Source organism: Megalobrama amblycephala, linkage group LG6 (genome assembly GCF_018812025.1).
Source record: "Megalobrama amblycephala isolate DHTTF-2021 linkage group LG6, ASM1881202v1, whole genome shotgun sequence".
Lineage (NCBI taxonomy): Eukaryota > Metazoa > Chordata > Actinopteri > Cypriniformes > Xenocyprididae > Megalobrama > Megalobrama amblycephala.
This window is the reverse complement of record NC_063049.1, coordinates 36,929,619-36,947,308: the sequence shown is the minus strand read 5'-3', so window position 1 is coordinate 36,947,308 and position 17,690 is coordinate 36,929,619. Positions and strand designations below refer to the sequence as shown.

At 36.5% G+C, this 17,690-nt stretch overlaps 1 protein-coding gene across 1 annotated transcript in view; it reads left to right on the top strand.

Annotated features, from left to right (window-relative positions):
- Positions 1-11,615: 11,615 nt before the first annotated feature.
- The window catches only part of LOC125270626 (titin-like), a 137,859-nt gene continuing 131,784 nt past the window's right edge, over positions 11,616-17,690 (top strand). Inside the window, 7 exon segments of the mRNA XM_048194421.1 lie at positions 11,616-11,848; positions 13,407-13,510; positions 13,824-14,027; positions 14,116-14,403; positions 14,484-14,572; positions 14,653-14,858; positions 15,126-15,384. Of these exon segments, the coding sequence (XP_048050378.1) occupies positions 13,420-13,510; positions 13,824-14,027; positions 14,116-14,403; positions 14,484-14,572; positions 14,653-14,858; positions 15,126-15,384 (1,137 nt within the window). The 5' untranslated portion in view covers positions 11,616-11,848; positions 13,407-13,419.

Below are 17,690 nucleotides of genomic sequence, written 5' to 3'. Positions count from 1 at the left end.
TGGAAATCACAACATGGGCTCAGGAATACTTCCAGAAAACATTGTTGGTGAACACAATCCACCGTGCCATTAGCCGTTGCCAGCTAAAACTCTATAAGTCAAAAAAGAAGCCATATCTAAACAGGATCCAGAAGCGCAGGCATTTTCTCTGGGCCAAGGCTCATTTAAAATGGACTGTGGCAAAGTGGAAAACTGTTCTGTGGTCAGACGAATCAAAATTTAAAGTTCTTTTTGGAAAACTGGGACGCCATGTCATCCGGACTAAAGAGGACAAGGACAACCCAAGTTGTTATCAGCGCTCAGTTCAGAAGCCTGCATCTCTGATGGTATGGGGTTGCATGAGTGCGTGTGGCATGGGCAGCTTACACATCTGGAAAGGCACCATCAATGCTGAAAGGTATATCCAAGTTCTAGAACAACATATGCTCCCATCCAGATGTCATCTCTTTCAGGGAAGACCTTGCATTTTACAACATGACAATGCCAGACCACATACTGCATCAATTACAACATCATGGCTGCGTAGAAGAAGGATCCGGGTACTGAAATGGCCAGCCTGCAGTCCAGATCTTTCACCCATAGAAAACATTTGGTGCATCATAAAAGGAAGATGCGACAAGGAAGACCTAAGACAGTTGAGCAACTAGAAGCCTGTATTAGACAAGAATGGGACAACATTCCTATTCCTAAACTTGAGCAACTTGTCTTCTCAGTCCCCAGACGTTTGCAGACTGTTATAAAAAGAAGAGGGGATGCCACACAGTGGTAAACATGGCCTTGTCCCAACTTTTTTGAGATGTGTTGATGCCATGAAATTTAAAATCAACTTGTTTTTCCCTTAAAATGATACATTTTCTCAGTTTAAACATTTGATATGTCATCTATGTTGTATTCTGAATAAAATATTGAAATTTGAAACTTCCACATCATTGCATTCTGTTATATAGATGTGTGTGTGTGAGTGTATGTGTGTGTATATATATATATATATATATATATATATATATATATATATATATATATATATATATATATATATATATGAATTTTTCATTTTATCCAATACTGATGTTATTTATCTTTTATAAGATTGCCTCAGTAGGTATGTCCACAAGATGGCGCTAGTATGCTGTACAGCTCCTCAGGAAACCTGTGAAAATATTTGTTTTACCACACAAATCAAGAGAATGATTATAAAATATAAAATATATTGTATCATTGTGTTATATTATTATATACATATTTATTTTAGCTATTCATCTTTTTATTGTTTAGGACAAAAACAACCATTACACATAGTAAGTCAATTAAAGTAGTAGTCATGATTGTAGATGATGTATTTGGTAACTTTTTTTGTGTAACATCTCTCTCTTTTTTTTTAATTGAGCCATGTGGCCGGTCTCTTCATTTACTGCTGTTGGAGCTACCTTTTGAATATGCATGCATAAACATGCTGACACCCAAGAGGTGCAGTTGCTGCTGCCTGTCAGGTGGTATAGCATGCTATTTTGACAGAAGGAGATGAGATTCTTTTTAGAATGTTTGCTAGGAAGAAACAACATCATAGTGTTTTTGCATCTGTTTTTTCTGGACCATAAATATGCTTCTTAATGCAATGCAGGTTAAAACAACAACAAAAAAAGATCTTTCTATGTTTATGGTTTAATTAAATCTGGGCATTCACTGTACTTTGCTTTAGTTTAGTCATAAAATATCCAGTCACACTATGACCCCTCTGAAGTCATTGTCTTTGTCGATGCAGCTGCCATTTACCATTCACCCCCATCACCAAATGCTTTGCCCAGGTGGTACAACCCTGCAATGACCTTATTTTGACATAAAACCCAGCAACACAGACAGTAATCATAGGGCCCAGTAGAAGCCTTCATGTTTGTGTCCTATGTAATGAATCACTGCATCAACATTCTTGGTTGTCCCATCTCACATTTTAGCTCCTCTTTTCCCAAATCTTGACAATTTTCTCCTCCGAAAAACAATTTGTAGTCGTAGTAAATTTATCATGTGTGTGAAAAACACCTCCTTGCTTTACTGAAGGAAAAGAACAGAGTGACAGTTCTAAGTTTCCCAAACTTGAATTTAGAAGGCCGCAGCTGTTCGTTGGTGACACATGAGCTTCCCCTCTGGAGACATGATACCATTGCAAACTCCTGGCGAGGGGGACAGAAATGGCTGCTGTTTAAATCACATCTTTAGACTACAGTGATGGTCTACCAAAATAAATCAATGTGCCATACAAGAGCAAGCAGATCTTATCCACTGAGTGGAACACACAACTTTCCCTTTCCTCCTATTTGTTTTCTGAAGTTTCAACAAATGGTTTAGCAATGTATTTATATTGCTTTTTTATAATAATTTACAAATAATTACATTATTTGACTATTAATGGAATTTCAGGTATGAGATCTATATCAAGATAAACTTATAAATTAAATCAATCTTTCATTGTTTCATATATGAAATGAATAACATAATTTAATTTAATATCTATGGGCAATAATGAAGCATATTGCTGTATTTCCAGTTCCTGGCATATCTGCACCACAACTGCATGTAATATACATGCATTTGGCCTTAGAGTATCTTCAAAGCCTCACATGTTAGTCGTTATTTTATAATGACTAATATTAGACAACAATTTATCATATTCATGCTATGGATTTTTGTATGCTGGTGGTTCAGGCAATTTTGAGCTTTTAAGTCAGAGTGAATTGCCATTTGAATGTTTCATTTACTGCTTATCCAGGAGAGTTCTTTTCTTGTCGTATCATGATCACTATTTTGATTTCAGGCCTCCTGACACACACTTGCATTGCTTTGGCCAGTCTAGCCTTTTGCCTATACAGACATCAAGCCCTAAATGACTCAGAGATCTAATTGGGGACATGGTAGTCCATCATAAACTGACTATTCTCTTTCAGAGCTAAACTGTCCTTGGATCATTCCAACCATGCAGTACATTTTAATTCTAACGTGAAAATGACCAATTTATTTGTTCTTCCTTTCTAAAATCAAAATGTTTCAAACCAAACGTGTGTGCGTGTGTAATGAATTTATAGGTTTGTTCTGTTGTTACTCTCAAAATCATTGATTATCCTACTGGTCTATTGTAATATCCTTTTTTAGTAACAACAGCCAGTTACAGTGCTCAGTGTAAATGAGTGCACCCCCTTTGAAAAGTACCATTTTAAACAATATCTCAATGAACACAAAAACAATTTCAGAAATGTTGACAAGACTAAGTTTTATATAACATCTTTTTAACTTATAACATGAAAGTAAGGTTAATAATATAACTCAGAGAACGACATTTTCAGTTTTCTCTGGAGCAAAGCTAAATTTTAGACTACAAATGTCTAATTTAACAAGAATTCGACCACAGGTGAGTCTAATTATTCATTACTCAGGATTCCAGCACACAATAGACTATAAAAGGGTGTTAAAGGTGCCTTAGAACGTTCTTTCACAAGATGTAATATAAGTCTAAGGTGTCCCCTGAATGTGTCTGTGAAGTTTCAGTTCAAAATACCCCATAGATTTTTTTAATTAATTTTTTTATCTGCCTATTTTGAGGCATCATTAACTATGCACCGATTCAGGCTGCAGCCCCTTTAAATATCGTGCTCCCTAGCAACCCCCCACCCCCCACCCCCGAGCTCTCGACTATAAAACAGTGCATAAACAAAGTTCACACAGCTAATATAACCCTCAAATGGATCTTTACAAGATGTTCGTCATGCATGCTGCATGCATGCTTCGGATTATGTGAGTATAGTATTTATTTGGCTGTTTACATTTGATTCTGAATGAGTTTGATAGTGCTCCGTGGCTAAAGCTAACATTACACACTGTTGGAGAGATTTATAAAGAATGAAGATGTGTTTATGAATTAGACAGACTGCAAGTGTTTAATAATGAAAATAGCGACGGCTCTCGTCTCCGTGAATACAGTAAGAAACGATGGTAACTTTAAACATTTAGTACATTAGCAACATGTTAATGAAACATTTAGAAAGACAATTTACAAATATCACTAAAAATATAATGTAATCATGGATCATGTCAGTTATTATTAATCCATCTGCCATTTTTCGCTGTTGTTCTTGCTTGCTTACCTAGTCTGATGATTAAAGGGTCATGAAACCCCAAAACACTTTTTTTGAGATGTAAACAGATATGTATGGCTGCATATAATTGAAAACACTAAAGGTACTCATTAATGTTATTCATAACTGAAAAATAGTTATTTTTGCATTTTTCAGAGTTATTTCTGTCTTCCGGTTTGAAAAGCAGAGTCGGAGCAACGTCACAAAATCTGACGTAATCGTGTACTTTCGGCCCAAGTATGGGCATGGTCGAACATGCTGACGTTGACCGTTTCGAGCGATTCTCGACATATATTCATGACATAAAGCTCATTTAATCCAATCACTGCGCTGTAGTATGCATAAGATTATAATTGCGGTATTATGCATGAGGAAGTATAACTTCTCTAGCCTCGGTCTGTTGTCATTCAGAGACATATCGTTGGTGCTTGTTTCAGTGCTACAACACAATGAGTTTTCCTGCGACGCGACCAGAGCAGAGGTTTGTATGCATGTGGATTGTTTTGATGTAATCTACCAGCACAAATGGAAAATATGTTCGCGTGAGATCGCATTACAGCGGAGAATTCAAATGTCACAAAAGTGCTGTTCATTCACCGCTGCCTGCTCTAGCTGCGTTCAAATGCGCGAGCCGTAGTATAGGCTATGTTTCCTTCAGCACAGCAGCACGTGTTGTTTGTATTTTGCTCGCGATGCGGTCAGAACTGGAGTTTGAATACGAACACATGAAAAATACGATTGTTATGATATGCACGCGGAGCGCGCATATGCTCGGTTTCAGCGCGGAGCTCCGCGATGAGTTTAATAACACTAGCCACGTGGCACATAGCTCATACAGAATAAAGTATCCGTGTTTAAAGTTTTTATTTTACATATTCTCCTGCACCAAACATTAACCAGCACGGTGAATTTATGCACACATATTTCATCAAGTTTTCTTCAAATGAATTATATGTGCAAACTGAACACTGTTACAGTGGTGTGAGATGACACAATTATTCTAATAGACAAAAGACTGATTTTGAGACTGCAGTGCTCGTAAACGTAATCAAAGTAGAATAAATATTCTTTCGCATTTCTCCCTTGTGCTTGGGAGTTTGTTGTCATTTTCTCCGTGCTCATATGTTAATATTCATTATTCTGAATAATGAGTGTGTTCTATGTCTGTACTTCATTGGTTGTTCTCTCCCCTCTTCTTGCCCTCTACACTCCCACTTTTCCAGAGCTTTACACGCCCATTTTTACCGAGTTTTTGCAACTCAGAGGTGTGAACGACCAGGGTAAAACAGGGGGGTTTCATGACCTTGTGTAATGTGTAATGCCTTGAACATGGACTGGCATATGCAAATATTGGGGTCATACACAGGGGTGGAGCCAGACACTGTTAACATTCGGGGCTTAGCCCACAGCTATATTTTTCCAATGACATTTTAATTTTCTGTTAACAGCTTTACTGACATGAAAGAAGCTTTTTTTTTATAGTATTCTTGAGTAAAGTTCATAAAATGTACATGATATGGCACTTTAATTTGTAAAAGTATGTTAGGTATACCTCCTCTAGGGGGGGTCCGGGGGCATACTCCCCCGTAAGAAAATTTAGTACATTTTAAGGTTAAATGCATCAATCTGGGGCACTTTGGAAGCTCAAAATTAAGAGCTTCAACCCATGTAGTGTGCAAATTGACCAAAGAAACAGCATTGTACCTCGACATGAAAGAGGGTTTAGTTCTTTTTTAGTTTGTAGTATCATCTTTTTAGTTGTGAAATAGTGTCTACATCGTTTTAGGTGTTTTAGGATGCCAAACAATTATTTCAATGAAATAATAATATAATAATGTTTTAGGCCCATATACTTATTCATATGACTAATATCCATATATTGTAAAAAAACAAAAGCTCTCTAAATAAATTACACTTTTTATTAGAAATTATAAGACTTTTGTACTAATTTCTAAGATAGGCCTAAATCCTTGAGCTTTTATTTTGATCACCAGATCACCAGCTGATCGCGTGAGCAAATGTGCGCACTTGCAGCACAGACAGACTGTAGGCTATATATACTTAATCACTGTATTTTGCTGTTTTATAAAGGCACAAAGCCATATCACGGTTTCGATTTTAGTTCGTTGGCAAAATACAACGTTAGAGACCATTTACATGTTTTACATTTTTGGTTCATTATGAAACGGTGGCACCGGGATATTAAAGGGAAACACTGAATGAACGTTTAGCTGACAAATGTGCCAAAGTTGTATTATCAGCTGTTACATCATAACAAAAACCCTTCAACCGGACCGAAAGACAGTCTCGAGGCCTGCCGCTGCTCTGAGTGAGTGACAGGAGGAGAGAGAGAAAGCGCTACCGGTAACGCTGTATGTATGGATAGTACTGTAGAAAAGCAGTATTGAACTGTTTAACATATTTTAATAGAGAGATATGTTTATAAAAATTATATTTTGACAGCACTGTTAAGAAACCTCAAACCTGAAAGATTCAGGGCTTGACTCAAAACATTCGGGGCTGAAGCCCCTGCAAAATCAGCTGGCGCCGCCCCTGGTCATACATATTAATGATCCCGACTGTTATGTAACAGTCAGTGTTATGTTGAGATTCGCCTGTTCTTCAGAGGTCTTTTAAACAAATTTACATAAAAAGGAGGAAGCAATGGAGTTTGAAACTCAATGTATGTCTTTTCCATCTACTGAACTCTTGTTATTCAACTATGCCAAGGTAAATTCAATTTTTGATTCTAGGGCACCTTTAAAGCCCCTTCCCTTTTCATGCTGTCAGCAATGGCACCACATGGAAGAGAAATGTCACAAGACCTGAGAAAAAAAAAAAAATTCTTTACACCAGAAAGGTGAAGGCTACAAGAAGATCAGCAAAGCTTTACTTATCAGAATAATGTAGCAAAAGTGGTACAAAATTTTAAAAAAGATGGAACAACCATCTCACAGAGACGTCCAGGTCGTCCACGGAAGTTAACACGTCGACAGGAGCATCTTCTGATGAGAAGGGATGAAGATCGGCCTGCAAGTTCATTGAAATTATCTAAAGACGCAGAAAGCCAAACTGGGGTGACTATTTCCCATGACACAATGTGGTGTATGCTGCAGAGGAATGGCATGCGTCAGTGCCGTCCACGAAAGAAACCTCTCCTAAAGCCTAGGCAAAAAAAAGCCCACCTAGAGTTTGCCAGTGGTTTGCCAGATGAAGACTACTGGGACTCTATACTCTAGAGTGATGAGTCCAAGATAAATGTTTTTGGAAGAGATGGCTTCAAAACTGTATGGCGTCGAAAAGGTGAGGAATACAAAGAAAAATGCATGGTTCCTACAGTGAAACATGGTGGTGGCAGTGTCCTTATGTGGGGCTGCATGAGTGCTGCTGGTGTCGGGGAGCTGCATTTCATTGATGGTGTCATGAATTCACAGACGTACTGCTCTATACTGAAAGAGAAGATGCTACCATCACTCCGTGCCCTTAGTCATCGTGCACTTTTTCAGTGGCTTCTGATCTGAATCCAATCAAACACAATATGGGGAATTCTGAAGAGACAAGTTGAGCATCACTCTCCATCAAGCATCCACTCTCTAAAAGAGGTAATTCTCGAAGAATGGAAAAAGATAAATGTTGAAAAATGTCGCCAACTTGTTCATTCCATGCCTAGAAGACTTGGTGCACTGTAAAAAAAATCCCGTTGTTTCTACGGAAAAATACCGGCAGCTGTGGTTACCAGAATAATACTGTAAAAATGACATCAAACCGTAAACATACTTACGGAGTTACATGTGAATTTTACATTTTAAATATGTATATTTAACATTGGATTTCAGTACACTGTAAAAAAAATCCCAGTAAAATTTACGGTAAAATAACGTATTTCATTAACTGATATAATGTTAATTTACCAACCTAATGAAGTACTAATATCTGTTTTGTACCTTTATAATACACTGACAGTCACCAAACACAGTGGTGATAAGAGTCACATGATGAATCAAAGTTCATCACAAGCAGCTTTTCCACAAGCTGAGAAGGACAATACTAATATATAGAAGGTGCACACAGTGTCATTCACACACACACTAAACACCATCATGGTAACATGCATGAAATTTTAAAAATGCAATAAACATTAATTTAACAACATTAGATGTAACATAAAACCCTAATGTACATAACTGATTAGAAAAAAATGAGAAAAACTAAGAAGAAACAGTTATTTCAACAAAAATATATAAAATGTGAAGTGTCACGCAGGGAATTGTGGGAATGTCAATTTACGTTTTTCACTGTAAATTTTACAATGAATTGTTATTTTTCACTTTCAAAAACTGTGAATTTAACGGTATTTTACCGTAAAATTACATTAAATGTACCGTTAGATCTATTACAGTTATTCACCGTATATAGTATGGAAACTTTCTGTAAACCAATTAACAGTTTTTCACCGCAGCATTTTTACAGTCTTTTACTGTTAAATTCACGGTAATTTTTTACAGTGTGCTGTCATTAAAAATCATGGAGGTCATACAAAGTACTAGATGTAATACTTTTTGTTGTGGGGTGTACTCATTTTTGCATCACCCTAATTTGAGTAAAACTAAAAAATGTGTAATCTAAGTTATATCATTAACCTTACTTTCATGTCATAAGTTAAACAGATGTTATATTAAACTTAGTCTTGTCAACATTTTGGAAATTGTTTTTGTGTTCATTGAGATATTGTTTAAAATGTTGCTTTTCAAAGGGGGTGTACTCATTTATGCTGAGCACTGTACATAATAACATCATCCTCCAGGAAGTGACGTTTTTGATGGGAAAACACTTAATTTGTCTTACACCATATTCGATAAAATGACAGTAGTGATAGCTCTTTATTTCGAATTGTTAGGTTTCATCCGGTTTGGAATCCTGTTAATGTTCTTGTCACTGTATAAATAATATTTAATTAATAAAGTTAATGAGAACCTGACCAGAGTGTTTTGCTTGATTATGAGCTTTATCTCACCACTCTCTTCCTGTGCCCACTGGTCTCTTTTTCACACTGTACTTCTGGGACTGTTTGCATAATCAACATGAGTACCACCTTGAGTACTAACGGCAGCTGTTTACCACTGTCTTTAATGTTTTTGGGAGGGGAAAACACTAGTTGTTTTATTGTCACAGAACTGCACATGTGTTTGTCTGCTGCAGATACATTGCAAGAGATGTGAAAAATAAAATAAATAAATGCCAGCTGCTCTCCAATGATATATGTTTGGAGACGAGCACCTATGAAAAATGCATCATGCTATAAAAAGTATGACAGAGAGCAATGTGAATTAGCCTATAGTTAGAGCAGATAGATATTATACCAGTTATCCAATCTCATACCAATACTAGAGCCCAAATGAGCTGTACCACCTTTTCAGTCAAAAGTCAAACAGTAAATGGATCTTCTTTTGTCTTTAATTTATGCTGAATAGGTATCACCATGAACAATGCTAAAGGCACCTACCCACTACAAGATAATCAGGCCAATTTTTGTCCCAATTCTATCCTTGCGACAATCCTATAGGTAAAGTCCTGATTATCTTGATGGTTCTACTTATTATCTTATCAGATTTTCCTGTGGTGTGACGTGTGTTAAGAGTGATTGAATCTGTTCGGAAGAACGTCAGGGCCGAACGCCAATCTCAGATCGTAAATATTATATGTTAAATATTTACGGATATATTTACGGACTCTGTAGATTGTCACGTGGAACAAAACAATACCAAATCAAAAAGCAAGCTGATGGAAGCATAACATGACTTCATCCAAAAAAACTTCTTTTTTTTTTTTTTTGGCTAATTTTTGTAAAAAGCCGTCCATTTCTTCTAGCCCGTCGTCCACCATGTTTGTTTACTCTAAAGTCATGTTTTCCCACAAGATATTTATTTTGCAAGATTTCCCGTGTTCACAGTCGGGAATCTAGTTATTTGAGAATGTAAACTGTTAGTGTGGGGTGTGGTGTCTTGGTCACATTGCAGCCCTCCACACACTATAGAAACAAAACTAATTTTTTAACATCATGTTTGTGGTCTCTCCTATTTTGAAAATCTGATAAGATTTTAAAAATCTTTTAGTGTGGGCCAGCCTTAGGAGGATTTTATTTATTGATTATCAATGATTTTTTTAAATATTTGTTTGTAATATCTATATATTTGGTTCATAATTAATATTTGTTAATAATTCATTTAAAACTCTATATTTTGTATTTTAAATGTATTTTAGAGCCACCAGCTTTCAACAAAGTGCCAACACCACTTGAGAAGCTGAAGGACAAGAATGCTGATCTGAATGTGATAATCTGGTAAACAGTAAGTGTAAATGATAAAACAGTATACATTTATGCTTGAGGGATGTTCTTTAAACAGTCTTTTGGTTTAACTTGTAATTTGATTGTGATGAAATGGTCATCATAGCCTACTCCTTGACGAGGTTTATCATTTTTTTTTCAAGTTTATGTTAGCCTGAGGCTAATGCTTTCAGTTTCCATTGTAGTACATGTCTCATCACCCAGCTTTATAAGCTTTATAATATAATCAGGTTTAATCATGTTTAAGGTTTAACCATCAGTTTGGATATACTGTGTATCAGTAATTTCAATATCATGGATAAAGGTTTGGAGAATGTTAAAGTGATAATGCTTTCTGCACACTTGTTGTATTGCTATTTAATGAATTCATCTTATAATGAGACTCATCCTTGTAGTCAAGGCATGCATTTTACAGTCAGCTAGAGTCCATTTATTTGGGAAAAAATGGTTGTCCCTGAATAGCATTAACATGCTAAGCTAAAGATCAAAAGCCTTTAACTTATTTGGACGTGAAGACAGTATAATGACTAAATATGCCAAGTACATTAGCTTTTAGTTGTGGTGAATTTTACACCCCAAACAGTGACCTCAAACTCTTGTTGTTGCAAAAGTAGTGCATTTTAAAGCTTGGATGTTTTTTATTCCATTAACAGGGCCATTGAAAGAAAGTTGTGAAATGCAATGTTTTGTTCACCAAGACTGACAAATTTGGATGATTGTAACAAATTTCAAAAATAGGCACAGTTAGCAAGCATTCTGTAACCAGTATATCCATCCCTTACTGTGGGGGTTGCCTTGCCTTGCCCTTCCTTTGAGTGACAGGGACAGCCAGTCTCTCCTTTTGGTCATCAACAGGTTAATGCCTGCCATAAGGGTTTCCAGCATGGCATGTCATTGAATGGGGTATGAACATACCCATTTACTTGCATGAACAATGAATCAACAAACCCAATGTAGTAAAGAAACTCCAGAGTGAGGCTAAGGCATATCAAGCTTGCATTAACTTCAGAGAGGGGGACCACTGAGTGACAGGTGTGAAGTTGCATAAAATGCATCACTTTCCCATGATGCTTTGGCCAACTGGGTGTGGCCTGGAGGTGATGATGCAGGCTAGGCTCGAGGTATATAAACTAAAACAACTATGTTAGCAGTTCTGAGCAGTTGGAGCATTCCCAGCCTTGCCTCGGGTGTAGGGATTGCAAGGGAAAAGCAAAACTACACGGTCTAGACCTTGTGTAGTTTTGTTTTTTGGGTATTAACGGGGCCCAACCGTTCTCACCTTGGATTTTCTGGAATCATTTTTGGATAAGAGGATTGTTGCTGAGGCACTAGCCACCTGGGCACAGTCCCATCAAGTTTAGGCAGCCTTGTGATACAAGTAAGTGGCATTTACTCTGTAGAACACAGCCATTAAAGCAAGTCTTACTATAAGCTACAATGATACATGCTTGCACACCTTTTTAATGCAAAATAAAAGTGCTGTTGCTTACAATGTGCTATTTGATTGAGGTTTTACAAGTATGATGAGGTAGTGTAGACAATCTGTGTTGCTCTTCAAGAATTTTATAAAACATAATAACTCTCAAGGTTGTTAAAAGGTGCAATGATTTCAGAATAGCCAAGAATAGCCTGTGATAGCATTAGAGTGGTGACCTAGCTGGGCCATGATGTCTTTTTAAGGGAATCAGCAGCAGAGATATCAGTTGCACCTCCAGCTATGTGCCACATGGTGACTGTCAATCAAACAAGGGACAGATTATTTTTGGAGACTGCCATTTCTGTCACACTGAATCAGCCTTCATACATGATGCTATTTAGACTGAATTAAATTTATATTGGCATTTTGTTTTTGTCTATTATTGATATTTATTGCAAAACTATTTTGATGGTGATTGTGAGTCATGTTATGGACAATGTGTGTCCGCTCTTACCTGTTGGCTGTTTTTTTTTTTTGGCTAATTATGCAGATGGCTTAACCGCTAGTAAACTTTCTTTCTTTCTTTCTTTCTTTCTTTCTTTCTTTCTTTCTTTCTTTCTTTCTTTCTTTCTTTCTTTCTCATGTTAAGCAGTAGAAATTATTTCATTGCAACTGAGTCCATTTCCATTCGAGCCAAGACCATATCAATTATGGTTTAATATAATCCAATCCAATCAAATACCTTGTTGTTTTGTTTTAGAGAAATAATATTGCATTATGTATGGGAAATATCTGGATGATGCACATGTGAAGCTATTTGAAGCATTTTTTTTCTATAAAGATAAAGATATTTATAGGTCAAGGTTTTCATTTAAACTTAATGGATGTTTGATGACCAACTTTCAGAAGCTTGGAAATGGATTTTTAAGATATATTAAAATGTCTTTGTACTTGATTATTTTTACTTACACATTTACAAACTATACTTGCTTGATATTTTAAATTACCTTTTCCATGTTACTTTCTGGTAATTGGTAATTTTAATGAATTGCATCATATTTGAAGCTAATCACATGTTAATATATCCAAATACATTCATTTAATTATTTTATAGAACCAATAAGAATACAGACTATTTTGTTCTGCCAAATGCTTCAGTGTTGAAATAGCTTTGTCGATTATTAATTTTTTAGGCAAGTTATTTAATTTTATTTTATAGCCTTATCTTACAGCTCACAGTTGCTGTTCACACATTTATAACATATTCAATTGGGTGCTTGACCTGACACTCGACAGCTTCGTCGTTCACAATTCTCACAAATGACAGGCTGCTGATGGCCAGGTGCTGGTGGGGGTAGGGGGTGTTAGTCATTAGTCAGTTCATTTCTTTTACAGCTAAAAATAGCCCACCTAGTTTGTCATGTAACAGACAGTAATGCTGTTGTATTTCTATTTGATTCACTGGGCATTAAACAATTATCTTGACTGATATCTTGAACTTGATTCTGTTCTTTTCTAGGGTGCCTTCTACCATGTCAACACAAGCTCCAACATTTACACAGCCGCTTCAGAGCGTTGTGGCACTTGAGGGTAGTGCTGCAACGTTCGAGGCTCAAGTTAGTGGTAAGGACAGAAGAAAAAAGTGGAATAAAAATACATTCATTTATCATTATTACCTGGAAAGATTTTGATTTTGCTATGTTAACCCAAACTTTGTTCAACCAAATTTGAAATAAAAATATTAGGGCTGTGAAAATAAATTACATCCAGTATAATAGGAGTTAAAATGAGCATTTCTGATGATTCCTGTTTTGGTATTGATGAAGGGGTACTTGAACTTTTCTGATGGGGCTATGGGCTTATATATGACAAAAAGATTGGGAAACACTATTTTAAAATAGCTTATTTAATCATTTCCTCCAATATTTTTCTATAGGTAATCCAGTTCCGGAGGTGAGCTGGTTTCGTGATGGCCAGGTTCTTACTGCTGCCGCTCTGCCCGGCGCTCAGATCTCGTTCAGCGATGGCCGCGCTGTTCTGATGATCCCCGCTGTGACAGCCGCACACAGCGGAAGATTTTCTGTGAGAGCCACCAATGGCGCTGGACAAGCCACTAGCACTGCTGAACTGCTGGTTACAGGTAAGCAATTAGTTTTGAAACAGCTTTGTACTTTACTGCCAGTGACTTTTTATGTTAAACAAACACTATTTTTTTGCTTGCCTCAAAGTGGAAACTGCGCCACCAAACATCATTCAGAGACTACAGAGCATGACTGTTAGACAAGGAAGCCAAGTGAGACTGGATGTTCGAGTTACAGGAATCCCTACACCTGTGGTAAAGTTCTACAGAGAGGGAGCTGAGATTCAGAGCTCTGCTGACTTTCAGATTGTTCAAGATGGAGACCTTTATAGTTTGTTGATTGCCGAGGCCTTCCCAGAAGATTCTGGAACTTATTCTGTCAGTGCTTCTAATAGCAGTGGACGTACTACTTCTACAGCTGAACTTCTGGTTCAAGGTTTGATTTGATTTCCAAATGAAATAACTTGACATTTTGTAATATAGTGTGTTCTTTAAATGTTTACTTGTTTATTTCAGGTGAAGAGGTTGCAGTGCCTGCAAAGAAGACCAAGACTTTTGTTTCAACTTCTCAGATTTCACAGACTCGTCAGGCTAGAGTTGAAAAGGTAGTTAACATTCTGACAAAATTACACATGAAGCTGACGGCAAAATACCTTGTTAACTTAGTGTTATGTGTCTTTCACAGAGAATGGAAACCTCCTTTGAGTCCAGTGCCATGATGGAACTGGAGATTGAGGATGGTGATTTGGCTCACAAGACACCTCCTCGTATACCTCCAAAGCCAACTTCCAAGTCCCCAACCCCAACAGGGGTGTCAAAGGTTGCAACTACGCGCCATCAGTCACCATCCCCTGTGAGGCCCGTTAAAGCCCCCATTCACACCCCTCACAGGTGAAGTATATTTTCAACATCATTACTACTTAGTAGTAATAATACCTTTACAAATAGTGCACGTCGCAGATAAATGAACTAAGATCAATAGTGACAATGATTGCTATGTAATGGAGAGTCATTTGCTCCCTCTCCCACACTTATGAAAATGTAAGTGCAAAGATGAATCCATGTTCTGTTTACCTAATTTTACGGTACATGAAACATCTTTCTTACATAGCATTTGTTCCTTGTTAATTCTTTTTTTTTTTACATGTTTTATTTTAGGCCTACTTCCCCTTCAAGACTGTCTGTGTCCCCTATCAGACCAGTGAAGTCTCCAATGACTATACACAAACAAGTCACACAGGCTGCAGATGTACTGCCTCCATGGAAGCAGGAGGGTTATGTGGGAGAGTCCAGCTACACCAGCATGACTACTGGGGCCTCATATGTTCAGACCTCCTCCACATTTGTCCACAAGGAGCAGCAATGGGAAGGTTCTTTTGCTATGCAGCAACAAGCCAGTGGAGTCGCTGTCAAAGAAGTAGGTCTATTTTTACTACTATGACCTCTAGTGGGTAAAAAGTAACGTTTTATCTTTGTAATAAATTGAAAAAAAAAAAAAAGTCATATAATATATAGTCAAAAAAATCTTAATCAAAAACATTTTAATTAAAATAAAGAAGTGCATAAAATATCATTTGAAATAAACATAATGTATGCGGTCACTAACAAAAGGTCATTTGGAACTATTTTAGATAATTTGTTTTCTACTGCAAACAGACTGAGTTGAAAATGAGACCACACACATATTAATGAGACAACTGTTAGTGCAAAGGAATCCACATTAGAGATGTTGGGGGTTGGGGGTGAGAATGATTGTTTTCACACCATTTATCAGTTGTCACACCTTAAATGATCACACTCAATTTTGCATACTAGCCCAGCGAGTTTCACTAACTTGCCATGTTGAAGTTTTACTGATTTAATGTAATTTAACTGATATTTAATACATCAATTGGAAATACACATTCATATTTTTTTTTTCCCATCTGAATAGATTTGCTGCACACTGTTTAACCACATTACTCAAATTACACTACTTCTTTTATTAGAAAGATAGTAAATTCATTGTTAACCTATTCTTTGTTGTGTGCATTGCCACAATGTGTATTCATTCTGTGTGCACAGTATTTACTGCTTCTTGCTCTTAAAATGGGAAAATTGCACATGCCTACAGTGGTTTCTTTTCTCTGCCTATATGTAGCATGGAGGCCTAATTGTTTCTAGAAGTTGATCAGTTGTATTTTTAAAAAGTTTAGTACTCACAACAATTCATTGATCATGTTTGTTTTGAATCTCTTGAATACAAATGCATGAACAGTGATAGACAAACATTGAATCCCTCAAAAAATATATTATAGCACCAACCTTTTTAGCCAGCAAAAATCTAAGTTATAAAAATGTAATATAAACACAAACTACATGTGCATAAATGTGGAACAGATAACTGAAAAAGTCCTGTTTATTAGTAAGGCAATAGTAGGTAAATGTAATTGAGCATTTGACCAAACAGTGAGACTGATTTATTTGTTGTACAGAAGCTGACTGTGATTGATGTGAACAGATGCTGAGCTCTAGAGATAGCGTGTGTCATGTGATGGTCTTATAATAGAATGAGAATATAAGGGTGCCAAGAATTGGTCACTGTTTGCCTGGCATAAAACTATTTTACCAGTGTATAAACTAAATATTCTTTGACTTTAATTTTAGGATTCAACCTCACATTGATTATTAGTATATCTAGTATATATGTAATATATGAAATATTAATTAATTGCAGTTTGGGTTGAATTTATATTTTGTTGTAATAATACAGTTTATGATAGCTGCAAAAAACATTTACAGGGGACATTGCACAATCTTATGGTGGTAACTTGGGACACAAGTTTGTTGTGTAGATTTATGTAGTTAATCGGACTGAAATCACCCTGAATTAATTATGTTACAATATCACCCCCTGCCTTTTGACCGTTGTGAACACAACCAGTCCTGTAAAGATCTCACTTGCTTCACTGATGAATCATTCTCTTTTACCAGTTTTCTCTTTTACCCATTAATCATTGATCTTAAACCATTTGTCTTTTACTGTTACAACCTGCTGATTTGTATTTGCTTTTCCATCTCAACCAAAAAAAATTATTTGATATAAATTTTGATTTGACTGCAGGGGCGATTCTAGGGTCAGAGCTTTAGGGGTGCTGAGCACCCAATGAGCCCCACTGCCACCACCCACCCTCTTTTCACACAAAAACAAAAAATATGTCTATTGAAAAATAACTTTATCATTTTAACATTGATTCAACTAACTCCAAAATCCAGATTTTTTTTTTCTGTTTTTTTTTTTTTTAGCCTAGTTATTAATTGAATAACGAGACACAAATTCAATCGTGTTAGGTCCCATTTATTTTTGATCACAGTGCATACACACAAAACTTTTAGTCCAAAAGTGCGCACATTTTGAGAAATGCACGTTTACCTCAGATTTCATTAGATAGAATAAGCCGCGTTTTAATTACCGAGGTCAGAAAATGTAGTATGCTAGGGGGGTTCGGGGGCATGCTCCCCCTTGAAAATTTAGATTTCCCTGGTGTACATATGTGCATTTTAAGACGTTTTAAGGCCAACAAATTGGATAACGATAGCTTTAAAACCATGTCAACAAATACATGCCTGCACAGTTTTGAGGCAGCTTTGGTGTTTGGTAATTTCATGACTTAACTTACAACAGAACAACGACGGTCATTGCTCGCAGTTTCTTTTGCGCTTTATTTAAGCTATAATAAAGTA